This window comes from Tyto alba, unplaced genomic scaffold (genome assembly GCF_018691265.1).
Source record: "Tyto alba isolate M040663 unplaced genomic scaffold, T.alba_DEE_v4.0 Super-Scaffold_26, whole genome shotgun sequence".
NCBI lineage: Eukaryota > Metazoa > Chordata > Aves > Strigiformes > Tytonidae > Tyto > Tyto alba.
Genome location: NW_024881300.1, coordinates 747,645 through 772,737, shown reverse-complemented (window position 1 = coordinate 772,737; position 25,093 = coordinate 747,645). Strand labels below are relative to the sequence as shown.

The 25,093-nt window shown below is 50.2% G+C and overlaps 3 protein-coding genes and 1 long non-coding RNA gene across 4 annotated transcripts; 2 read left to right on the top strand and 2 right to left on the bottom strand.

The window, feature by feature from the left end:
- Window positions 1-750: 750 nt before the first annotated feature.
- CIAPIN1 (cytokine induced apoptosis inhibitor 1) lies at window positions 751-9,454 on the bottom strand. Its single transcript, XM_042797760.1, has 9 exons — window positions 9,377-9,454; window positions 6,856-7,031; window positions 6,385-6,537; window positions 4,934-5,010; window positions 4,494-4,662; window positions 4,212-4,285; window positions 3,176-3,291; window positions 2,591-2,660; window positions 751-2,039 (listed from the first exon to the last, which is right to left on the bottom strand). The coding sequence occupies exons 2-9, from the start codon at window positions 7,010-7,012 to the stop codon at window positions 1,929-1,931; spliced, it is 927 nt and encodes a 308-aa protein (XP_042653694.1). The 5' UTR covers window positions 7,013-7,031; window positions 9,377-9,454; the 3' UTR covers window positions 751-1,928.
- Window positions 9,434-17,341, top strand: COQ9 (coenzyme Q9). Its single transcript, XM_042797758.1, has 9 exons — window positions 9,434-9,539; window positions 10,445-10,616; window positions 11,222-11,357; window positions 11,712-11,854; window positions 12,114-12,198; window positions 13,349-13,453; window positions 15,217-15,372; window positions 15,790-15,843; window positions 17,227-17,341. Exons 1-9 carry the CDS (start codon window positions 9,476-9,478, stop codon window positions 17,260-17,262), a joined length of 951 nt encoding a protein of 316 aa, XP_042653692.1. The 5' UTR covers window positions 9,434-9,475; the 3' UTR covers window positions 17,263-17,341.
- LOC116961531 lies at window positions 16,518-18,069 on the bottom strand. The gene is made up of 2 exons (XR_004407021.2): window positions 17,970-18,069; window positions 16,518-16,970 (listed from the first exon to the last, which is right to left on the bottom strand). It is a non-coding gene; the product is annotated as an uncharacterized LOC116961531 (long non-coding RNA).
- Window positions 17,364-25,051, top strand: POLR2C (RNA polymerase II subunit C). The gene is made up of 9 exons (XM_042797761.1): window positions 17,364-17,518; window positions 17,793-17,842; window positions 18,076-18,144; window positions 18,332-18,384; window positions 18,510-18,638; window positions 19,626-19,677; window positions 20,141-20,309; window positions 23,802-23,876; window positions 24,525-25,051. Exons 1-9 carry the CDS (start codon window positions 17,433-17,435, stop codon window positions 24,667-24,669), a joined length of 828 nt encoding a protein of 275 aa, XP_042653695.1. The 5' UTR covers window positions 17,364-17,432; the 3' UTR covers window positions 24,670-25,051.
- The last annotated feature ends 42 nt before the right edge of the window (window positions 25,052-25,093 follow it).

Sequence of the window (25,093 nt, the reverse complement as noted above, 5' to 3'; positions counted from 1 at the left end):
ACTGGAGGCTGTAGCAGACAAGGGAAGGGGGCTAAAAGGATAAATGCTCCTCAAAACCAGCCTGACAGGAGACTATTCCCAGTGGAGGCGATGCTCCACTGTCAAACTGTCACTCTTTGAGGGCCTCTTACACAGCAAGAGCAAGTAACTATTTAGAGACAATAAGATTATATAGCCTTAACCATCATTAACTGAACTCAGCCATATCTGAAAGTGCTTCCAGTTTGTTTAAATTCCAGTTGAGTGAATCACTGCAAAACAAAAGCTTCTGCTGTCTCCTCCCTTTTATCTTATTTACTCCTGAAAGGAAAGCAGAGTTCAGGTTAAGGGCTGCCTTCATCAGGAACCTTTCACAAGGGAGACATGAAGAGGTCTGGTCTTCTGCTACCGGTGAGGCTGAAAAAAGGTAATAAAAACCCCAACAGGTCATGGGTGTGCAGAGGCTTTTACCCAATTATTTAGATCACAGGATGGGAGCGCTAACAGTTTTGTTGGACAGGGGTCTTCTCACTCAACCAAAAGAAAGCCTCTTTCTCTGAAATCTAGAACAAATGAAAAATTAATCCAGGCAGCTTGATTCTGTTTCTTTAGACTGGGCATCATGCATTAGAGTCATGTCTTCAGTGGAACCATTTATGGAGAGTTCCAAGATGCAGTGCAACATTTAAATGGTTCCAAGAATCACTGAGAGGCTGAGTAAAAGGAGAGACGCGCTTAGAATGCCACTAATACCAGTCTTAAAACAAAGGCTTTACTATTAGTCACTTTTATTTCAAGGACAGAACAGCCTTTCATCCCAGCTCACTTTTCACCCTGTGAGGTTAGCGTGTAACTCAGGTAGCACAATGAGCAGTCACATCCTATAGAGCAAGAGCTCCAAACAAAGCAATCCCCGCTGAGACACCGGCTTTGGGTCTTCCTCCTCCCTCCCTGGGTGAGAAGCAAGTCTGACACGGAAGGTGAACAGCTCCCCCATCCCACACCTGCATGGATGCTTCACTAGCAGTAATTATGCAAATAAATAAAGAGTAGTCAGTATCTCGTGGAGCGGGAGCAGATGGTGACCACAGATCATCTAGAAATTAATTTATTGCTATGTTCTTATTTACTGGACACTGCAGGTAACTCACTTGGTAACCACTAAGAGAGGTGACAGTCTCAGGATGCCCTCGTATTATCAGTTCAGGTTGGACAGAAATGTTGTGGGAGGATAAGACAGATCTTCTTTAATCTGCTCCTTGCCTTAAGGGCCCCAGTTTTCTCAGTGGGACTGAATCTTTGTCATTTTGATGGAAATAAATGGGAGCAGGGGATATCGTGGGCAGGCTCCCAAGACACTTGGAAATTCATCATGCCTGCCAGACTTTACCAAAGGAGTTCACATATGCTGCAAGGAGTACATACTGCTAAGTGTACTCCCTGCTCCCCACTTGCTACAGGAGCTGCTGAGTCACCTTCACATGGTAAGGAACTGCAGGTTCAAATTTCAAAGAGAGCAGGAGCCCAGCGTCACCTTGAAAGCTGAGCCAGACCTGCTGATTGATCAGGAAAAATCAAGGCAAATTAAAGCTGTACGACATGTGCCTGGGGAAGTATTGGTCCTGCCCAAAGCACACGAGGTCAACCTGACAATTTTACTTCCCTCTGCTGGTGGGATGTGCTGTGATGGCCAGCGTCCCAGTATCAAGTCATGCCAGCTAAAACAAGGTATAACATGAAGTCTAATACATACAAGACCACTTGTCACCAAAGAGTATCAGGCTGATTACAGGTGATGAGCTCACAGCAGTGTCAGTGACCACAGTGTCCCTCCCCACGAGTATTGGCTGGAGAGCATGAGTTTGAGAGGATGAGGAGGACTGCAGGAAGAACCTCAGGCTGATGGAAAAGCAAAGGAGTCCTTTGCAGGACATCCAGAGATGTCTTTGTTAGGCATCATGCAGCTGGTTCTCTTTCAGGAGAATCTTCTCCCCAGGCTTGAAGGCGGGCATCCCCAGGTAAGGGCAGCTGGCACAGCGGAACGCATCCCCCAGGTAGCACTAGCAAGAGAAAGAAAAGCACCTTCTGTAATCAGGGGCAACTTTCAGTTCTCTCCCCCTGTGATATGGTTTTTCCAGCTTAAAAGACGACACGTTCCTCAGCATCTAACAGCACAGACACCACCTCCCTTCTACCCTCTGCTCAACACACATCTGGTTAGCAGAGCTGTGCAGGGCATGGTGCTCACATAGAAGAAGCAAGTTTCCAACCCAGGCGGTGGCTCAGGCAGCCCCCTAAGCACTCCCGGGTCCCCCTGGGCTCCCATAAGGTGATCCTCCCCAAGCAGGACCCTGGGCAGTGTGTGAGCAGGGAGGTAAAGCTTCACTGGTCACACCAACTCTTACACGGGCGGCACTGGCGCTGGAACAGACAGCACGCACTGGCACGGAGCCCACGGGCGCAGGGCAGCAGGGTGAAGCTCTGCAGAAGCTGCACAAGCAGAGTTTGGAAGCAGGGAACTGGCTTAGGGAGCAGTCGCTAGAGAACACAGTTCTTGGACACAAATCACACCCTGCATACCACAGTATAGAAACAAAAAAATACTATTTACATTTCCACAGGCAGATTTGGGCTGTGAGCTCTTCTTCTCCTGTTCCAGCTCTTCAGCCAGGCCACATGTGCTGTAGGAAAATAAAGACATCACTTGCATGCTGCGAGTCACCAACACTTGTTCCAGCCCTGCTCACATGCAACAGCCCTCGCCGTGACACAACACAGCCGACCCTGGGACTCTCACACCCTTCACTTTGCTCTTCAACACCGTCGTTTGTATAACAAGTGATGAAACACTCCTCAAGTTTTAACTGAGTGGAAAATGACTCTACAGCACTTGCTGTATGTGCTATTTCTCCTTGAAATTTGAGAAACTAGGGTTTTAGTCAAGGCTGCACAAACTGTGTCTCCACCTTCAAGAAAACTATTGATCATACCAGTGTGGTAATTTGTAGCAGTTTTGGTGTGGCTAGTCAATTCTCATTGTATTTGGATTTACATTTCAATAGTTAAGAAAGGACATGACCAAGAGAATTATGCTCTGAAAACCAGCAGAGTCTACAATCTTTTTAAAATCCACCCAGCTCTAAGGGTTTAACGTTACAGTTAAAAAGTTCACCAACATGCTGATCCCAGCACTGACCAGTTCTTGCAGGCTTTCTTTTTGCCCGTTTCTTTGCAGGATGGAGCTCTGAGGGACAATGGGTCTGGCTTTTTCAAATCTTCCGAGTCCAACAGCTCATCAGAGTCCAGAAGATCCTGAAAATATACCATGGAAGATAACACGGAGGAAACTGATTTGTCAGGAGAGAATTACATTACTGTGCTATGTTCAAAGAAATGGTGCTATCTGTAGCACTAGCATTAAAGTGCTGCAGCTGTGCCCTCTTACCCATGTCTCCTCTCCACCCTCGCCACACCTCTGGGCTCTCAAGACCTCACATAGCAGATGAGATATTTTGCCCTGTGGGTGTTTTTCTACTCTTTAAGTTGTAAAGCTTCCCAAGAGGCATGACGTGGGATCGTTTTTGGAGGACAATGGCCACGTTGGACAAGAGCAAGACTTTGGCTACATCACAAAAGGGACGCAAAAAGAGGAAGAACTGAGAGAGCTCTACAGCTGGTGAATGATGAGAACATCTTGACCTTGGTGAGCCAGAAGCCTTGGGAGTAGCAAACAGGAATGCAGAAAAACAAGATAAGGATGCTGAGCTTTGCCTGAAAAAAACATGCCAGGCTATGGTTAATGGAAAACATCTGGTCATTTCTTAAACAGTGGAAAGTTTTCTACCTTGAGCTAAAAGTGTATAGAACATTGTGTTTGTGCTTGTAAGATTTAATTAACCAATAGGCTTTAGGATAGCAGTAACTAACTTGTAGCCAATGAGTTGTCTGGTGTATTATGGACAGGGGTTAATAACCAATCAAATGTTAGTCTTAGGCGTGTGAACAGTGTGTGAGGAATGCAGGTAACCAGTCAAGCCTTCTGTTTAAGTGTGCTCAGTTGCTAGGAAGACATATAAGCGCACTTGTATCAGCAATAAAGGGATTTCGATTTCTGACTCTTACAGAGTTGCCAGAGTCCATGATTCTCCTCAGCACGACTGAAACTATTTAGAATAGGAGAGAAGAGGAGAGAGAAGGAACAACAGCAAACCCTCACAAACAGAACCACATACCATCTCTTCATCATTCATATCACTAGCAGAGAGGGTCCACAGCTTGGCAGCCGCTGGGTCCACAGAGGGTTTTCCTGGAGCCAAAACAAAGGAAGAAATAGTAGTTACTCCAGCCTCTGCTCCATCTAGTCCCGACAAATATGAGTTCAAACAACTCTGGAAATCCCCGCTTCACAGCTTTTTACTGTAGTATTCCCTACCCCAGAGCTGCTTCCCTATTCCAAGGGATACTTGTCACTGAGAGGCAGGCAATTCAGACATTTAGCACGCACCACTCCTTACCTGAAGGACCAGGTTTCTTGGCAAAGGAAAGTTTGAGCTGACTTGAGGATCCCACTTCGAAATTGGGCTTCCTGCCTTCTATCTGAACAATGAGAAGGTCATTGCCTTGGTACCCCAAATGCTCTCGGACAGACTGGGCCTCCTCTGGGGTCAACACTTCCTTTTGCAGCTGCAATGTAAGATTTTAGGTTAACCTCAGGCAGAGCCCTGTATTTCAGCACTCAGTCCAGCATTCCAGTAAACACACTCAGTATTTGCAGTCCTAAAGACAAACACTACTTTTGCAGTAACTAAAGTTTGTGTCAGGCACTGTCCATGCACATTTACAGTAAACCAGGGTAGCTAAACACCTTGTCACCCAGCAAGTCCTCAGGAATCACCATCTACATTTCAAGGTAACTGCACGAAGGAGTTTCTGGAAGCAGTTACTACATACGTACCTCCTTCACTTCCACCAACCCAGAGAGAGTCAGAGCTGTGGGGAGTTTGGCTGCTGTCTTGATTCTGCTGTTGTTTCCTGGAAGACACGAAAGCAGGAAGTAGGAGGAGGTAAGAACAAGAATAGAGGTCACTGAGAAACCTAGAAGAGCAAGAGCTTTAGAAAGAAGCACTCAAGCCAAAACTCTGCTTTAAAATTGAGCCCTTTTCTATTTGACAGCAGGAGCAAACCAGAAAGAGCGTGAGCACCTTGTTCGTTATAATAACAGCCTAGGATCACAAAGCCGTTCTAGCTCCAGATCTATTCTATATATGCCAAAACCTCCCCTAACCCAATTTACACCCACCAAAAAAAGAAACAAAAACCCAACCTGAAACTCAAACAACAAAATCCCCAAAAACATTTTCACATATTAAAGTGAACAACTCACGAAATTTTCAAACCATGGACTCCTAAATGAACATGATATTCAGAACAGTAACATTCAAGAGCCTTGTTCTCATAGGCAAAAGCTATTACAATTGCTGTTTAATCAAAAACTCATTACAGGCTTCCACTCTCGGGCACAGAACAGAATCCATTCACCCTCTCTTACTAGTCCCATTTGCACTTTATTCCAAGTCCACCAAATTCCAGCCTGTCAGATGTGACTTTGGAAAATAGAAACCTCATCTACTCCCGATTATGCATGTTCTTTGTTCTGCCCCAGAAGCATACCCCCCTGCCTCTAAGACACCACTTGCACCACAGAGCCACTGCCAGCTTCAAAGCATTGGCAAACCTCCCCAACCTGAAGAAGGCGTTTCCACTGCTACTTACACCACCATTTCCAGCACTGTAGATTGTGCCAATAGAAACACAGTCAATATAGATGTTTTTGTTCTTATCAGGTGGCATATTATTTCATCCTGAACCAGTTCCCTATGCCTGAAAGGTTTGAAAGCAGGTCAAGTATAAGACAGAGAAATAATCTTGTGTTCACCTCCTTGTGTACTCCTCCAGCTGTCCCATAGCAGGTACTCTGGCTTTACTCTAAAACTTAGTGCAAACACTTCTACCTTTTCTGGATAACTATTTCTCAGCTGGCTTCTGGGACAGCCTCTCTTGGCATTTGTCACCTGTTTTTAAAATCACTTCAGAAGCTCTTCAGAAACACCACATCTGCAACTATTTAACATTACACACGGTAGGAGAACACCAGTGTCCACTGAGCTTTTCAGCATAGTTTAGGAACAAGCCTATCCAGACCTTCTGATAGAAGGACAGTGACTGCAAACATCCCTGACAGCTACCACTTAAACACGGGATAAAAACCTTGCTATTTGGGTTAGTGTGTCAGGAGAATTAAAACCTCTGAATTTCAGTCAGGATTCCTGTCCTTTCCATTTCAGCCTAACCCTCACAAAAATTGCCATGTTGCCACAAAAGTGAGGCTAATGCGGATTCTCTCACCTGATTCTGTAAGCACCGGTTCTTTCAGGAGGACACGGCCCCCCGGCTTAAGTATCCGAGCTATTTCTGCCAGTACCTCAGCACTGTGCTGTGCTGTACTGCCTGGTACCACACCAGAGAGAATTACATCGAAACTGGACTCCCTGTGAGCCGCTGAAAAGAAAAAGAGGAAGATGGCACATATTTACATATATATACACACACACAGAGCTTTGCTTAGTATATCACTTACATCCCCCTCCTCATCCCTCACGCTTGCATACAACAGCAGTAACTGATTAAAGACACCAGTCCCAGGAAGCATGGCCAGGGAATATCACTTTCTTTGCTGTACTGTCAGTGGCAGGAGTTCGCAGCAGGTGCTGTCATTGTTCTGAATGCTGACTTACAAACCAGGGAGGATGTCAACTCAAACAACAGAAGCACCCTCTCCCTTTAAATGAAACAGTGAAAAATTAAGCTCATTCTTACACTGAGACAGCTGGTTAATGTTTTCCACGGAGACACGATTATCAGCTCCCACCAGCGCCTGAATTTTAGCCACCAAATTCTTCAGGGCTTCGACCGGTGAGGAGCTGTCCCAGATGATGGCCACGCGCTGGCCTGGCACGACTCCGTACTCGCCCATTTCCGCAGTGGCAGCAAACCTGAGGGCAGCAGAGAGGAAGGGGTCAGGGGCAGACAGAGAGAGGAAGGGTAAGTGCCAAACGCAGTGTGAACCTCTGCAGACTGTGACTTAATCACAGAGCATCAACTCGTTTTAATGAATGGGGATTATTTTCTGGAGACAGGCAGCGCAGACCTCCCACAAGCCGAGTGTTAACATGACGTTAGGAAATAGCTACACTTAAGTGCATAATTCAGTTTCTCTCGAGTTCAGAGACTAGTTTTGCAGGGAGACTGCAAGCCATACTTAAAAACAAAACCCAAACAATTTACCTGCTTTCCTTAAAGATTTGAAAAGAGACATACATAGGATTTGTGGACTTCCAGACAACTATTTGACACTAAACATTGCCTTATCTCTCCTACTCAGGACATGATCTAGCCGAGTTTGCTTCTGCAGTACATGATAAGAAGAAAATTAAGTAACTTTTGGCATTCCCAGCATTCCAGATTGAGGCTCTCTCAACTCTTATCATTGGTGGTGCTGACTGAGTAATGACACAGAGGGAGGAGGGGAACAGAATGTGCAATGAAGTGGCAGTTTTGATAAACCTGTCTGCGCAAATATTTTATAAAAGACTGTATTCCTGACAGAGTCTGAAGAAAATCTGTACTATAGAAGTGACACAACAGTATCACCTGTACTCACAGCAGCACCAGCTACTAAAACATAATACCTAGCCTCTTTCATTCTACTCATCCAATGCAAACCTATTTTCTTTCTAATTTAACACAACCAAAGTGCACTGGTGAACACACTAGTTGCTCTGTGTATCTTCAATTACCTGCAAGCCACATGCTTGCTTCAGGAGAATCTGCTGTAAGCAAGGTCATTACTAGAAATCATTACATTACATGTCCTGTGTAATGCTTTATTGCCACTGTGCCGTCACGAAAGCATAGCTTATGGGTATGCTGTACCAAATTTAACTCGATTGCCTGCAGGCAGGTGTGGAGTGGATTTTGACCCACTGTTCCTCTGGCTCTAAGTGCCAGGGACCCCTCTCTCCTGGAAACTGCAAACAAGTTCAGAACAGGACAGCTCTGCACCTTGAGCTACTCTGGTAGGAATTAGTGCTCATGCAGCCCACGCTGCCAACCAGATAAGGAGTGGAAGATCTTGGATGTAAGCTCCAGATTATAGCACCTCGCAGTTGGCCTTGCATGTACATGCAATGCAAGCTAAGCAACTACAGCTGAGAGTAACACTAGTGAACACGCACATTAATCTCATGAAAAAAGTCACCTTTCCCAGGAAAAAGGCTGAAAACCTCAAAAGATACATTAGCCGTTGGGCTAGCGTGGAAAGAAAATAAATCCAGTCACACCTTCCTCCTCAGAACAGCAGGTTGTGACCTTCCAAGACAAGTCAGAGCCCTAATTACATCAACAGCAACATCAGCCTGCATCAATCCCTTGAGATGCAATCTTAAGAAAGTAGGAAGCTACCGTGGTCCTCAACGACATGATGTTACATCTGCCTTCAGTGTAAAGGCTAGGAGTTAGCTACCATCAAAGCATGCATAGTCACGTTCTTGATGGGACTGCGGGGAGGATATTTTTTCCCCACATGTTTTAAGGTAAAAGGTGGAATATATTTAAGATGGAAGGGTTTGTGTATCCGCTGTTTTCCCATTAATACCTCCACCTCTTGACCGCGATGACCTAGGCTTGCTCAACCACCCGGGCGCTTGGCTGCTCCAGACTTTGCAAAGACAGCGAAGGAGCAGGCGCTCTCCTGCACGGTGGCACGGAGGGGCACGGCCACCGGGGAGCAGGCCGCCCTGTGCCGCGCCCCAGGCCTGGAGCCGGGGCGGACACCGGGCTGCCAGCGCCGTGAGGGCGTTATCGTAATTTTACAGACGTTTCAGTAGGCCTGGAGGAACCAGCCTGCCCAAAACAGGGCGAGAAAGGAGCGTTAAACAATATCACAGCTTTCCAGCTTCCATAGATTAAAAAGCTACCGCACACAGCACGTCAAAACTTTAAATGAAGGCCCCCTGAGCACCCCGCACCTTAGGGTGCGCAGCGGGCAGCTTCCCGCGGCCCAGGGCACAACCCAAGGCTGCCGGCAGCGACTGCAGCGGCCACACCTCAAACGCGTCCCCTGGTACAGGGAGGGCAGCACAAACCCCGCCACCACAGAGCCGGGAACGGCTCGCAGGGGCGAGGAGCTACGTGCGTGAAGGAATTTCACACAGGAATCCCGGAACCCCCCACGCCCACCGCGGCGGCCGCCTCGGGAGATAATTTTTAAGGGGAAAAAGGGGGGGGGGGGCGTCAGCCAAAGCGCCCGGCGCCCCCGGCTCGCGCCGACCCCGCTCACCCCTGCGCGCGCCGCGCCGATCCTCGCCTCGGCTCGGTCTGACGCCGTCACCGCCGCGTCCCGCCCTAGCGACGTCATCGCCCTCTGCCCGCTTCCAAGATGGCGGCGGCGGCGGCGGGCAGCGTGAGGCGGGCGGGCTGGCGGCTGTGGCGGGGCCGCGCGGGTGAGGGGGCGGGGGAGCCGTGGGGGGCCGCGACCGTGACCGTGACCGTGGCTGTGACCGTGACCGTGGCCGTGGCGGGGGGGGCTGGGCGGGGCGGGAGAAGGTGAGGTGAAGGGCAGAGGCGGGGCGGCCGCGGCCCGCTTGGCGCCGGGGCGGGGCGCAGCCGGCGCCGTGAGGGTCCCTTTGGGCAGCGCGGGGCCCGGTGCCCGCCCAGCCCCTCACACCTCCCCGGCCCTGAAACTGCCCCACGCGGCGTGTGCGGGAACCGGGAGAGCGCTGGGTTTGAAAGGGGTGGGGGGTGTCTCTGGTGCTGGTTTGGTTTGGTTTGTTTTTTTAAAAGTGTGAGCTGTGCAACCCAAACTTACTGAAAAAAAAAAAAAAACAAACCCGCACAGCAGTTAAATTAAAAATTCTTACAGAGTAGCCGTAATTGAAAGCTGCATTGCCTTTGAGTCCTCTGAGGAACACAGACTGTGATCAGCGTGTTGTATCTCTTAAGACAGCTTGCTCTCTGGAGTAGTGCTTGCCTCTTGGCCTGAGCTCAGGGGTCAGCGCCTTCCTCTAACTCTTGTCCTTCATCAGGGACTGAAAAGGAGAGAGAGGGCATGCAGCAGGGGTGGCAGCGCATGTCTGTGTGCTTGGTTTCCAGCCCAAGATTGGGAAACTCCTTTCTACTTGCAGTACACGCCTTCCGCACAGATCTTTTTTCTCACATTTTCACTTTTATTTTCATCAAGTAAACATGAGCTCAGCTGGGAGGGGTGCTTCTTTGAAGTGTAAAAAACCACTGTCTCTACAAACTTCTGTTCTTTTCACCTGTGCTTACCACAACTCATTTCTTCACCTTAGTTTTCTGTGCTTCCTCTTGTTGGATGGAGAGATCTGACTCTTGGTTTCCCTTTCAGTGGTCAGGTGCCAGCTCTACACACCACAGCGTGCTCTGCAGGCCTCTGCCGTGCTGAGGAGAGTCTCCGATGAGCAAAAGAAGGAACCATTGGCATCTTTCTCTCAGCAGCAGTTTGATTCACATCCAGCCGATCACCAGCCTGAACAGGAACCTCAGGGCCCTCGCCCCAGGTAACTCACTAGCTATTTCTAGTGCTGTCCTGCTGACAGCAGGATTGGAAAGCTCTGCTTTCCTGAAACTCACATCTGAAACTTGGAGACAGCGAGATCCAGAGATAACGGAGCCTCAGACTGCAGCAGCTGGAGAGCGGGTTTGCTGTGACAGTGCAAATCCCACTGTCTGCCATGGAGACAGGATGGGACTTGCTTTCAAGCTCTGGTCTGCAAAGAGCAAGCCTTCGCTTCTGGACTTTTGTGTAAATCTACAAAAAATATGGACAGTGTGTTGTCCACAATGCCTGTTTCCTCCACTGGAAAATCTTGAAGTTTAGGTTGGGGTTTTTTTTAAGGACGGGGAATCTGAGGCTGATTGGTCTCCAGGTAGGCACCTAGGCTGAGCCCTCCCTTACTTTTATCTTTTCCTCTCATGGCGAAGGTTCGTTAAGAATCCTTTTTCTGGAAAGGGAAGGATTTTACAGGAGGAGGTGAGATTTATACTAAGTAAGCAGCTCTCAAAGCATGCCTGCACGCAGCGGTGGCAGCGAGTGAGCAGCAGAGTCCAGGTTGCTGATGTTTGATGGTGACGTTCCCCTCACTGTAACAATACCTTCTCATAGTTACACTGGCCAGGGCGGCCAGGAGTCTGAGGACTATGAGAGCGAGGAGCAGCTGCAGCATCGAATCCTCACAGCAGCGCTGGAGTTTGTGCCTGAACATGGCTGGACTGCAGAAGCCATTGCAGAGGGAGCCAAGGTATGTGGGGAGAGAAGCAAAGAACCAGTTGAAAACTGGATGGAGCTGAAGTCCAAAGACAGCCAGGCCTGCATGCTTCCCCCACATACTCTTGGGCGATGCACCCTAGTCAGCAAATGGTACTGGGCAGGAATGTGTTCCAGTTACCGCAGAATAACCCGGTCAGAGTTAAACTAAGGCACAATGTAGAGTAGTGATGCTAAAGAGAGGAAAACATGTAGAGGAAGCACTTCTTAATGCAGCACTGCTTTCTTTAAATTCATACAACCTCACGAAATAAATACAACGTTTTTCCTAGCTGGATCCTGCTTAGCAGTGTATGACCTGATTTGTGCTTCTTCTTTTTCCCTACAGACCCTGGGTCTCTCTGTTGCTGCTGCAGGGATGTTTCACAGTGATGGCAGTGAACTGGTCTTGCACTTCGTGTCTCAGTGCAACACGAAGCTGTCTGAGCTGCTGGAGCAGGAACAAAAACTCCTACAGCTGGGCAAAGCAGAGTGAGTATTGGGTATGAAAAGACATCTTCCTTGGCAGACTTTGGGGACTGGATAGACAGAGGCCACCTGGGACAGAGATACTTTAAGTAAAAAATGTAATTTACCCAAATAAAGCCACCTTCCCAGATACAGAGTTGGACCAGAGGCATGAAGGATACATAATACTTTGCATATCTTGCTGAGGCAGGCAAGAAATTGATCTTTCAAGTTCAGAATTGTGTTTAACTTGGATGCTCTTTATTTTTTTTTCTTTACCCAGGAAGAAGCCTACAGATCAATTCCTGAGAGATGCTGTGGAAGCCAGACTGAGAATGCTGATTCCATATATTGAGAAATGGCCCCAGGTATAGAATGAGTATCAAGATTATCTCTTTTTAAGTCTGTATTTTAAACGCCGTGTGGCCTCCCAACATAGCCTCTCCACCAGAGTAGTTCAGGGTTGTAAATGAAACCCTTGCTAGTTTCAGATGATTTGTAGCCTTCAAGAGGAGAGCAACCTTGGAAGGAGGCAGTTAAAGGTGTCCTTAGAAAAATTTTTTCTTGCAGTTCTGAAAAGGCAAACCTCTCCATTGTTCCTTTCACCTATCTGGGTTCTCCAAGGGATAACGTGTGTCGCTGCTCAGTCCTATCTGCAGCGTCACTGTAAGTCAGGCTCCTTGCAGCATTGTTCTGGCTGCACCGGTATCCCCTGGCACCTGGAAATGCAGAACTACTGCTTTGTTACAAGAAACTGCCTGCCTAGAGGGCGAGTGACAAACCCTCAGCAACCTGGGGGATAGATCTGTGAACTGAGAGGGCTCCATGCTTCAAAATTCAGATTGAAGTCTCAAGCCATTCTTCCCAGGGTGGGAAGGGAATTGAATTGTGGCCCCAATAACGAGCAAAGAGTTCCCAACCTTGGGCTGCAAAGATGGCTGCAAAGATTGCTGCAAAGTCAGCTTCTGTTGTCCAGAATCACTGCTGGCCTCTGGGCAGCTGAATCCAGTGCTCCTTGCAGAGAGGGAAGACAGGATTCATGTTTTTGTTCCAGATTAGCATAACTTGTCTTGTGAAGGATGTGGGTGGTCTGTGACTCTCCTGGCATTGCGTTACTACATTCAAAGGCTGCAGGATGCCGTCATGGCTGGATGTTCTGCCCTTGGTAGCTGCTTTGAGTTCAAAGTTAAATTTGGAGAAATGTGAGGTTTGACTCCCTGCCCGTAGGGGCACAGCACAAGTGTGAGTCAGCTCAGCCAGCGCTGTGTGGTGTTTGAGCTGAGGGGGAGCTGTGGGCAGGCTGCGGCCTGAGCTCGGCTGCCACACTATATATTCCCCGCAAATCCTGCTGCTTGGAAAGGCCGGTGCTAGCTGCAAAGAGCTGGGAGGACTTGTCACTGGGAGCTGGAGGCAAGTCAACAGCAACAGGGAAAAGATAACAGAGCAGAGCATTGTTTGTCTGCTTTGATATAATGTCCTTCTCTCTTCAACTTTCCCATTTGGGTGTTCCCTTCGCAGGCTCTGAGCATCCTGTTGCTCCCACATAACATCCCTTCCAGCCTCAACCTGCTCACCAGCATGATCGATGATATATGGCAGTATGCTGGAGACCAGTCCACAGACGTAAGTCTTTGTGCTTTTCAGAGTGGCTGGTTCTACCCCTCAGCATTTCAGTAAAATGATGGGCTGAGGTAGGCGTTGGGCCACGTCTTTCTTGAAATGATCCATTTGTTGAATGAGGAAGACATTTTCAGAAGCACCCGAGGGTCCTTAGAAGCTGCAGTCTAATTTCCAAAGAGATTTAGGAGCCAGTGAGACTAAATGCAAATTAGTGCCAGTGGGATCAGTGCAAACGAAAAGACCTACTGTCCTAGGCTCTTTTAAGTGCTTTTTTTTTTCTTTTTCCTGAAGACAGAGACAAAACTGTTGAGATTTTTCAGACGAAAAAGTTGATCCAGTATTCAGTGAGTGAGCAGCGTGTCTTGAAGCAGCTGCCTCCTCCACCAGCAGCAGCATTTACAGACTTGACTTGAAAACCTTTAAAGAACCCACCTAAAAATACCAGTAGCTTATTAAAGCTTTCATCTTTCTGGCAGGAAATAAAAGAAAATTATAGCCTTAATTAAAGCAATTAATAAATTACTTTAATTCATATAGATACAGGGAGAGACGGAAAAAGTTAAATGAACCATTTTAACAAACTACTCTAAGAAGCTTCTTTTATCTGTGTATAAAAGAGAAGCTACTGCAGTGAAAAATAAATAAGATGGCAGAAAAAATTAAAGGAATAAACCAGAAGAGAACTGAAAGACTGTCATTATGTCAGGAACTGCAAGTCCCTTATGGGTTATGAAAGTCAAATCGATGTGTCAGGGTCGGTGTCAGCACTGAGCTGTTCCTGAAGTTGGAGCAGAAGAATCAACAGAAGGAGTTTGGTCTCAGGCACCTGAGAGATCTAGCTGCAAGTGGCAACATCCCTCACGTTTCTCCCTTCATCAAAGCTTGCAGGTCATGGTGCAGACAGTAGAGCTTTCAGTCCAACTATTTTCAAAATCAAGGGCTGTGTTTTCTTTTTTTCTGTTGCTTTGTAATTGTGAATGGACCAACCAGTATTTTTTCTAGATGATAGCAGCAAATGAAGTTGAAGACTTGCTTTTGAAAATGTTTGTGTACTTTGTCTGCCAGTGGTTCAAGTGCAACCAGAAAAACTGAAAAGTTTATTTGTGCATCTTTGCATTGTGTAACTTACTGTTGCAATGCATTGTACAGCGTTGCTGCCAGCAACATATGGATGCATTAGTGATTCAGCAGGCAGTCCTGGTATTTCAGTGCCGGGATTTGGGAAAGGTGTATCTCTGTGTGATGCCTTACACAGTTCTGTCCTCTGTTCCCTTTCTTCGTGCTTGTATCTGGTGTGAACTGCAGCTCAAGTTTAGTACTAAATATAGCCGTTTTTCATCTAATCAGATCTAGAGTCAGAGCTTTGCATTGCCTGCTAGCAGTCTGTAAAGCGAAGATGAAAAAGATGCAGAGCAAAGTGTGGGCTTGCACAGTGCACACAGGCTGGCTGGGCAAGGGAGAATTCCTTGCTGCTGGCTGCAGGTGCCTGCTTGCGCTCAGAAGCAGGTGGTGGGGATTTTGTTCAGCAGTTTTAGACACCGTGCTTGTGACCTCTGTCTGGTGCCACGGGAGCAGCTGTGCTGTCAGATACCGGTGTTGGCTGTTGGCCCACTGCGTCACAGGGGCGAGTTACACAGTTTAAGTGGGGAAGGAATGTGCGGTCAGTATGCTGTTTTCCTTGTCTTTCTCTGGTCTGCTTTTGTGAGCTGCGTTCTTGCTCTGCATTCATGTCACACCTTTCTCTCTCTCATTTCATGCCCTTGCAGTTTAACTGGTACACTCGTCGGGCTGTGCTCACCGGCATCTACAACACCACCGAACTGGTGATGATGCAGGATTCATCCCCTGACTTCGAAGACACTTGGCGCTTCCTGGAAAACAGAGTAGCTGATGCCATGAACATGAGCGAGACAGCTAATCAGGTACCGTTACAGGCAAGCTCCCCCTCCTCCCCAAATGTATATGCGTAAAGCGTCTGCCCAAATATCTAATGCAGGCAGACCTGGCTTTTCACTCACGCAGACCACACGTCTGCCAAGAGACCACCTTGTACTGGCGGGTGATTGCATAAATGCTGTCGGTTCGACGACAATAAATGCTTGCATATTTTCTAGTAAAATGACATGTAGGCGCCCTCTTTGTCAGACTAGCCTGATGGTTAGGAGATGTATATTCCTAGGAAATCTCTTCTGTGTTCCTTATCGCTGCAGTGCTTGGCTTCTGTCAGCACCTTTCTGCAGCAAATACACGTTTGTTGTGCATTACATCTCTGTGTTTGGGTGGCCACAAGTGTAAGCCTGGAAGAAAGGAAAAGGTGATGCTCCCCTTGTGTCTCCTAGGTACAGTCAACCGGAGAAGCAGTTGTCCAGGGCCTGATGGGCGCTGCAGTTACTGTAAGTAATGCTGAAACCAGCAGGGCTGTAAGGGCAGAATAGTTTCTGTTCCCTTCTGTGCTGAATGTCAGCATGGTTTTCCTCCCAAATCTAGAGGACAGTATAAAAAAGAATTGTCTTTCATAACTTAACTACATGTAAGGATGACTTTCTGGGTGGTTTGGGGTTAGTTCTCTGTTTTGTGGTGAAATAACTTGGAGTGTGAAAAAGTAAGTCTGAAGCTGCTGGGTGAGCTTTAGGGGTGAGAGACAGGCAATCAGAATAAATACAACTGATCTGCATTGCTTGTCACGAGATCTCATCCTCTGCCAGTCCCTGTGCTGGAGATCTTGACGGAAGGTCCCTCCTCCTATGGATGCTGGGGAGGTGGCATCTGTCCCCAGGCCACAGCAGGGTGACTTCCTCGAGCTGTTTCAGTTGACTGCATTGTCCTTCCAAGCATTAATTCACTTAGTAGCTTCCTGGACTGCTTTGTGTCTATCCAGAGGGAGCTGCACTTCCTCCGAGATACAGAACGATCCTTTGTGTACCCAGGGATGATTTTTGAAGGGCTTCAGGGCCTCACTGTGATCCTATTTTTGGACAACCCCCCATTGCATTTAGCAGCGAAGTGATTTCCTTGTTATCAGAAATACATTTTCCTTGTACCAGTAAAAGACAAACAGGCAGGAACATAAATCAGAAATAATTTTTACTGTGTGAAGCAGTTCTCAAGAATTCCTCCCACGTCCTTTCCCCTGCATTTACAGTGGAATCATTTCATACCTTTAGTGTTTCTCAGCCTCTCTCTGCTTTCACACCCGTGTACACCAGAAGGCTTCTCCACCAGAGAAAGCCCCTTGCTCTGTTTGTGCTCTTGTACTTCAGCACAAGGCTCTCCTGCAGTTTGCATCCCTGTGGTTTGGGGCTGAGATCTCTCTCCTTCCTGGATGTTTAGTCTGTCCCTGCAGCAGAGCCGCTGTGCAGATAAACAGGAGAAACCAGACGTCTTCTGAAACGGGGTGGGTTGCAGCCAGCTAGTTTTAGGGTAGAATCATCCCAGTACATTAACTATTTGGGGGAACCAGTCTGGAATCCCACGTCCAAGGGTGCAGCTGCTGCAGGGGTGTGCTGAGCTCCCTGGGTCTCTGCAAAAGGGACGAGCAAGCTCAGTGCCTCAAAGGCTTAAATTCACCGTCGGGCCCTGTGCAGCCGCGGAAATAAAACCTGCTGACCCCGAGAGCGAGTCCGGGCCGGAGGGGTGGCTGAGGCTGGAGCTATGCTCGCCCACCCCTTTTGCATTCAGTTCTGTCCTCGGGCCACTAAACGGCACCGTTCGACCCCCCCCCCCCAGACCCCGGGGGTGCCGGAACTTAACCCCCTTCTCCCTCCTCTGCCCCACAGATCAGGAACCTGGCGGGGCTGAACCAGCGCCGGTGAGGCGGGAGCCGACGGCGCGGGAGGCAGGACGGGCAGCGCCCGCCCTTCCCCGGCACCAATAAAGCCGCACCGCAGCGTGGCCCGGACTCTTTTTGGGGGAGCACCGGGGCGGGAGCGGGGCGGGTCGGTCCTCCGGGGGTGGCGGCGGCGCGGGGGGGCGCGGGGCGGCCATGCCGTACGCCAACCAGCCCACGGTGCGCATCACCGAGCTGACGGACGAGAACGTCAAGTTCATCATCGAGAACACGGACCTGGCGTGAGCACCGGGGCGGGGCGGGGGCGGCCCGGCGGGGTTGGGCGGGCCCGGGGCTCAGCTAGGCCGCGGGGGCGGGCCCAGCCTCCCCGCCGTTGCGTGGGGTGGGGGGGGGGGACACACGGCCGGGCGGCGGGGATTCCCCACCCGTTCCCCCCCCCCCCTCCCCCTGCCGCTTTCCTCGGCCGCGGGGCACCCCCGGTGCGGAGCCGGGCAGGGCCCAGGCCCCGGGGCGCCGCAGCCCCGCCCGCCTGACCTCGGCGCTTCTCTCCCGCAGGGTGGCGAATTCCATCCGGAGGGTGTTCATCGCGGAGGTCCCCATCATAGGTACCCCCTTCCGCTCGCCGTCCCTCGGGCTGCTCTTCCCCCCGACTCTCCCCCCTTCCCCTCCAGTTTCCCCTCCGTCTCCAGGCTGCCTTCCGCTCACCCGTGCTAACCCAGTACGGTGTCTCACCGGGTGCTGTCTCAGCCTCACTGTAATCTCCGTCACGTTTTCTGTGCCCTGCTTGGCTTTCCCCTGCAGAGGTATTTCTCAGTTTGTGACGTTTTCCCCTCTGCAGCCATCGACTGGGTCCAGATAGATGCCAACTCCTCCGTGCTCCATGACGAATTCATCGCGCACAGGCTGGGTGAGTGCCGGGGATGGGGAGGAAGATGAAGATGTGCAGCAAAGCAGAGATCGTGGGTGAAATCAGTCCAGAGACGCTGAAGAACCTTTGTCAGGAGGCTGCTGTTCCTCCACCCACCTCAGCAGGAGGATTGGTGCTCCTGTGGTCTCACTCAGTCATTCCCCCAATTTCCTTCTTCTTCCCACAGGTCTCATCCCGCTCACCAGCGATGACATTGTGGATAAGATGCAATATTCCAGAGTGAGTCAAACAAAATGTTGTGGGTCCCTGTTTTGATGATGGTGGGTGTCTGATCTGATGGGAAGCGCTGCTGATCTCTTGCTGGCAGAGGTCTGATGTAAAGTCTTGACCTGTGTCTGTCCCAGGACTGCACGTGTGACGAGTTCTGTCCGGAGTGCTCTGTGGAGTTCACCCTTGACGTGCGGTGCAACGAAGACCAGACTCGTCACGTCACATCCCGCGATCTCATCTCTAACAACCCCCGGGTCATACCGGTCAGTGCGATCCCTCTGCTTGCCAGCGAGCTCCCCTCTCCGTTCCCACTGAGGTCGGGGTGGCAAACACATGGGGCGTGAACAAAACGAGGCCTTTGAGCACATTTCACGTGGCCTAAAGCCCCACTTAAAATAGAGTGGGAGAGCAAAGCAGTAATATCTGCAGAAACAGCGGTGTGTGCCTGTGCCCTCCTCTTCGTTGCTTTGTTGTCCTTCATCTTCTGTCTGATGGCGGGTCGAAGCAGTATGGCCTTGTTAAAGCCTCATCCTGCACCTCTCATCTCTAACCCTTGGGAGGCTTTAGTGTTGCCCCTCTGTCTCGCCTCGAACACTTGGGGTGTGTGTGCTTGTGGCTCTGGCAAGGTCAGCCTCTCTGAAGGCTTGGCAGCAGCCCAGACGCCTGTGGTTTTCTGGTTCCTGGCTCCCAGCATGGCAAGGTGTGAGGAGTCTGGGCCAGGGCACTGCTGCCAAATGGTTCTTGCTCAGTTGCCCTGGGGAGGGCTGGTGGAGCCAAAGCAGGACAGATGCAAAAGGACTTAACGGAGAGTGTTTTAAAATGCTGTTGAGGCTGCATCTGGATGTCCCCACAACCTGGTGACTGGTGACAGTGTTTGCCTGGTTAAAGCCTAGCTGTAGCCTAGCTGTCTCTTGCCTGCTTCAGCTGGGGTGCTGTGTGTGCTGTGTGTCACCTGCCAGCAGTCATGGGAGTGACTTAGGGCTGCGTGGCAGAACCAAGCAGCTGCACTGGGCCGGGCTGGAGCTCTCTCCATCCTGTGGGGAGAGCAGCTGAGGAGGTGAGCAGGAGATACCGTGTACCTAGTTGCAGCTGCCTGAGTTGTCCCAGTTTCCATTAAATAGGGTGGGCTAGATGTGTTGCTGTAAGTCACTCTAGAGGGGCTCTCAGCAGTCTCTAACTTTTGTAGGCAACTGCTGTTTGGTGAGAGAAAAGCTGATGTTGCCATTAATTCACTTGCTTTTGTTCTGCAGGTAACATCTCGGAGCAGAGACAATGACCCCAATGACTATGTGGAGCAGGATGGTAAGTGGCGTTCCACTGGGAGTAAGAGCTGGAGTAGGAAATGAATTTTTCTTTCAGGCTCTTTGAACTCATTCTTCCTTTACTAGCTGCATAACTGTGAGGCAGCTGTGGAGCTGGCAGTTGACAGACAGCAGTGCTGTTACATCTTAATGCCACTTAAAGGTTACCCCAGAACTAAAGTCAGAGGGTGCTTCCGTGTCACCTTGTGAGAGCTTATAGACAGCAAAGGTGCAAAATGGCCTGCTGTGTGCTGTTGCTTGGGGGTCCATGCAACTCCTTTTTACTTGGTAGCCTGTGTTCTAGCTACCCAGGGGACACAGATGAGCCCCTGGAAGAATCCAGGCAAGTCCTGGCTTCTGGTGGCATCTTCCTGGGCACTGAAAATTCCTGCCTTTGCCTTAACGTGATCTTGCACACTAATTTCTCCTGCAGCCTTCTCAGACGAGCATGTGCTTTTCCACAGACATCCTCATTGTGAAGCTGCGGAAGGGCCAGGAGCTGAGACTGCGCGCCTACGCCAAGAAGGGCTTTGGCAAGGAGCACGCTAAGTGGAACCCCACGGCAGGCGTAGCCTTCGAGTACGACCCAGACAATGCGCTGAGGCACACCGTGTACCCCAAACCGGAGGAGTGGTAAGCCCTAATGTCTGTTGGGGGGGTGGGGTCAGAAAAGATTTACCAGCAGGCACCTACATTTCAGCCCTAGGGATAATTTGGGTCAGTAAGTGATGGTGAGTGTGCCTGTCGTTTGCCTTTGCACAGGCTCTGCTCCCGTGTTAGGGAACCAAAACCAGTCACTTGGTTGCAGCTGCAGACAAGGCAGACTGGTTTGTGGCCACCTCTTGTCCTTTTCTCACTGCTGTTTTACCTCGCTTTCATGTTCTTTCCCACAACTTGTTCCTGTTTTTTCTTCCCTGCACAAGTGTTATGTAGGTCAGGGTAAGGTCTGAGAAAAGAATTGATCCACAAGAGGTGGAAGAGGTTGCTCTGCGAGCACAGAGCAGAAGGTTAGGTTGCAAGGCTGATTTTGCAGCCCTGTTTGTTTGAGGGAGCCCAGTGTGTGGCTCTGATTTCACCCATACATCTCACTTCTGGAGCGTGGGCTCTGGCAGCAGGGTTTTCCTCTCTGGCCCTTGACTCTGACATACCGTTCTGCACTGGTAGCATGCTGCATCTTGTCTAAAAGTGACATGATTTTGCTTTTGGAAAGCTACTGCCCTGCTTTGGCCAGGGCGAGGACTTCACCTAGCAGCACTTTTGTGTGAGTAGATACCTGAGCTGCTTCTGGCTCTGAGTCCCAGTGACCACCTCGCAGACATCCTGTCATCCAGCGTGCTGGAGCCAGCAGCAGAGCAAGGAGCCAGGTGCTTTAGCCAAGGCAGGCTGAGAGCAGGGACTGGAGGGGGCAGTGGATATGCTGCTGTGACAGCAGGGCAGCAGCCAGAGCTGCGCTCAAGGTCGGGAAGACCTCGGTGCAGGAGCAGGATTTGGTGCAGGGACCACAGAAACCCGGGCTGAGCGAGTGGGAACGGAAGCCTGAGCAGAGCTGCAGCTGGAGAAGAGGCTGAGCAGCAGAAGGGGCTCATCAGGTTTTCCTCCTTTCACCACTAGGCCCTGCGCTGACAGATTTGACTCTGCAAATGCCTGCAAGAACTAGCAGGCAGGTAGTGGACTATTGTACCTCCACACTGCGCTCCAAGCCTGGGTGCTCGGACCTATCGCAGAGCGTGGCCTTACGCTATCCCTTGAGAAGTTAGCTGTGAGTAAACGAGCTTCCCGGAGGTGCAGTTACCCTAGATTTCACACCTCAGCCAGACAGCCAGGGGCTCTCTGCTCAGGAGCTGTCACGGAGATCCTGTGCGGCTGGGTTTGCACTCAGACTTGAGCAGCCTTTTGTCGCCGAGGGTGGAGATGCAGGTGAACCCATAACAGGCACGAAACGGGCTGGGATCTGCCTGCAGCCATCCCAGCCCTGTTTTACAGAGGGAAGGAGCGAACCCCACTTGGCTTTGATGGGCTCTGTAGGGCGCGTTCGTGGGTCCAGTTCAGTAAGTCTGGGCGAGAACGGGACGTACCAGGCGTTTGGCTCCTTCAGCACTTGGTCAGGGCGGTGCTCTGGGATCTGCAGTAGGAACCAGGCTGGCTGGTAGTGCTGGAAATGTGGAAATGGGCATTTTCCTTTGTGTTGATGATACCTACATGTGGACCGAAGCTGGATTTTGGGAACTGCCAGCTACAGACCCGGCTGACAGGGGGGAAAGTCTACGAGAAGCCGGTTGTGGTGAGGTGGTGCAGGGCTGAGCAGGAGGCTGCTCAGCAGTCTTGTGGTCAGGAGCACGTCACAAGAGTTGATGTGCCAGCCTATGCTTTGTCACCAGCAGTTTTGGGGATGGAACTGGATAGTTTGGAAGTTTCCAAATTATTTGGAAGGTCAGTCTCCCTAAGGTTTAAACGATTGTCTGAGTGATAGATTGCATACTTGAGAAGAAAGAATGTCTCTGTGATGTGGAATTTCAAATCAGGATTTGGAATAATTTTAGGCTTTGTTTTGGTGCTGTGAAAATTCCCTGGTTTAACTTCTGTAATGCTAGATAGTAAGTCTTTGACACTGATGAAGTTTTCCTTCTTTTTGGATGGGGAGTGTCACAGTGTGACTTTTGGAGAGTGTGGGCTTTTGGAGGTGTCTTTGTCATGGAGAACAGCCCCAGCTGCGTGGCTGAGCACGTGTACCTCAGCCACGAGCTGCCTCCCTGCCTGGGTGGCCCAAGGCAGCTGCTAATGGGGTTTCTTTTGTTCAGTGGCGAAGTCAGCTGCGTCTTCAGGAATCTTATGTGTTATACAACAGGCTGGGTACCTGGAAACAGTTTTTGAGAAGTTCTTGACAAAATACGTGTAAAAGTTGGAAAAATCCCAAAGGAAGATTGACACCGGAGCTGCCTGTTCCCTGATGATACATCTGTCTTTCCAAGTTCATCTGATTCACTGTGAAAATAATGCAGAGACAAAGGCCTCTGCTATCCAAGGCTAGCTATTATTTTTGGTTTGTTTTTTCATGCTAGTTGCTTTTTGAGGCTGTTGGCAGAGCACTGGCATGCAGCTGGACTCTCAAAACAGCTGGTGTGGTGGTGGAAACCTCTGCCCTGTTTTCAGTCATGGGTGGTTCTGCAAGTAACACGAAGACTCAGCGCCATTAACACTATCTCTCTCAGTGGTGTGTTACAGACAGGATTTGTTTGAGGAGTGCAGTTTTATTTAAGGCAGCTGATGAGGGGGTGCTTGATCAGCCCTTGCTGGCGTCGCTGGGGCAGAGGAAGGCCAGCAGGAGACCTTGGTGGGCACCAGTCTGTGCTGGCTTCTTAGACAGCTCAAGGCTTTGGGTTCTTACATGGATTAAGTGCTTCCAAACAGTCTCTCCAGTGTGATGCTTTCTAAGCCAAGGGATACAATGGGTAGAAAGACATGTTGGCCTAGCTGATGTGTGGGTGTTGCAGTGATTTTGGTAGTGACGTGTAGAGGAGTGGATGTGCAGGACATCAAGACAGGGCTCACTGATGCAGCTGGTGTCTGAAGTACAGGAGATTTTTTTTTTTTTTTTTTTTTTTCCCCTGCTGGGCGCAAGCTGACCAGGCCTTCCCATCTCAGCTGTGCTGCACAGACAGTGCTGGAGTGCTCCGGTGTTTTTCTGACAGTGAAAAAAAAAAAAAAAAACCAAAACCAAAAAACCCCAACATAACGTAAGGTCCGTTACTTCATAAACAGCATCCAGGCTCCATAAACACCATCGCTTTAGGCAGCAGCAGCCCTTGGCTGTAAGCACCTGCCAGATTGGGCCAGAGTAGGTGGATGGAGCCGTAGTACCCCACATGGGGCTCGCTGAGTTTGTGCAGAGCAGGGCTGATCTTCTTCCTCCAGCACTGCTGGGTGACAGTGTGGCATTAATGAGGAGCTAGAAAGGGCAACGTGGGACTGAGCTTTTTTCCTGTGACTCGATGGTTGATGACTGCTCCTTCGCCTGCTGGACGTGAGCCCCAGTGCTCGCTCGCTGGGGCCGCAGAGCACCTGGGCACCGTGGGGCTAGGCTGGAGTGTGGGCTCAGGGCTAACCTTTCCTGCTCTTTGATTCCAGGCCCAAGAGTGAGTACTCGGAGATCGACGAGGAGGATGCTCAGGCTCCCTACGACCCCAATGGGAAGCCAGAGAGGTAAGAAACTGAATGTGCTGCTGCAGCTGGAAAATGGGGTGACCGGCTGGGTATATCTCTCGTTAATACAAGAGTATCTACTCTGTGCTGAAGTTTGCCAGGCTGGGGAGCTGGTGTTCCCTGAAAAGCAGGGCAGAAGTTGGTGATGTGCCCAGGCCTGGCAGGTTTTCCCTTCTGGGAGATACCAGCCAGCTCTCCCGAGTTTGTGTTATCAAGTAGGGCAGCACAGCACTGGTGAAAAGTGAGGCCTGTGGGGGAAAATGGCTTAGGGTATTTATTCACCGGTGTGGGGGTTTCACGGTCTGACTGCCAGCGGTACAGCCTCTCCCGGGTTGTTTGCACTGCAGGAGTGCCTGCAGCCAGCCTTATTCCCTGGCGCGGGGCCCTGGGCTGGCTCACAGTGCTGAATGGAGAAAACCTTGCGAGTGCTCTCGCAGCCTGTGGAGCCACGAGTGTTGGTGTGACGGTTGCAGAGGAGCAGCGCTGGCTGTTGCCTGGTTGGGTGGTGGATGATGCTGATGGTTGGGATTTCCAGCAGATCTCCCTGCAGTGCATCAGGACGGACTGGAACTGCTCTGCGGGCGCTCTCTGGTTTCGCCCCTCCTCACAGGGCAGATGGTGTCTTATCCCCCTGACTTGTAACCTCAGGTTTTATTACAACGTGGAGTCCTGCGGTTCTCTGCGCCCGGAGACCATCGTTCTCTCTGCCCTGTCTGGCCTGAAGAAGAAACTGAGCGACCTCCAGACCCAGCTGAGCCACGAGATTCAGAGTGATGTCCTCACAATAAACTGAGGTGGCCCCTTGCAAGGGCGTGCTCAGGCGTGAGTGATGCAGAAGGTTCCTGCCTTTGCCTGGCAGCGCTTTGGGCTGAGGCTTTTGCCTCCCCATCTCCCTCTGCCTTTCCTGGCCCAGCTCTGCTGGTCGGTGACACCTCTTCCCTGGCTCTCCTTCCCAGGGAGGGCCATTGTGATGTGCAGGGTAAAGCAGAAAGGGAATTGGTGAGCATCTTCACTGGGACAGGCTTTGTCTCTAAGTGATCCCAGAGTTTTAGGCCAGAATTTTGGATTCTGGCCATGCGGTGTTTGGGTTTGGGAAGTGTGTACCGTGGTTACACAACCCTACCTTTATTTGCATGTCCATATCTTACTGTGCTGAATAAAGTCTTACCCCGCCATGTTCTGTCATCCCTGAAAGCTCGTCTGGGGCTGCAGGAGGA

Bases quoted from the DNA above. Each gene is read 5' to 3' on its own strand.
- CIAPIN1 (XM_042797760.1), bottom strand. From the start codon at position 7,012: ATGGGCGAGTACGGAGTCGTGCCAGGCCAGCGCGTGGCCATCATCTGG. The intron at 6,538-6,855 runs GTAAGAATGAGC...TTTTCTTTTCAG, and splicing joins CATTAACCAGCTGTCTCAGT to CGGCTCACAGGGAGTCCAGT. The intron at 4,286-4,493 runs GTAAGGAGTGGT...TTTTGGCTCCAG, and splicing joins CAAGAAACCTGGTCCTTCAG to GAAAACCCTCTGTGGACCCA.
- COQ9 (XM_042797758.1), top strand. From the start codon at position 9,476: ATGGCGGCGGCGGCGGCGGGCAGCGTGAGGCGGGCGGGCTGGCGGCTG. The intron at 10,617-11,221 runs GTAACTCACTAG...ACCTTCTCATAG, and splicing joins CCTCAGGGCCCTCGCCCCAG to TTACACTGGCCAGGGCGGCC. The intron at 11,855-12,113 runs GTGAGTATTGGG...TTCTTTACCCAG, and splicing joins CTACAGCTGGGCAAAGCAGA to GAAGAAGCCTACAGATCAAT.
- POLR2C (XM_042797761.1), top strand. From the start codon at position 17,433: ATGCCGTACGCCAACCAGCCCACGGTGCGCATCACCGAGCTGACGGAC. The intron at 17,519-17,792 runs GTGAGCACCGGG...TCTCTCCCGCAG, and splicing joins ATCGAGAACACGGACCTGGC to GGTGGCGAATTCCATCCGGA. The intron at 18,385-18,509 runs GTGAGTCAAACA...TGTCTGTCCCAG, and splicing joins ATAAGATGCAATATTCCAGA to GACTGCACGTGTGACGAGTT.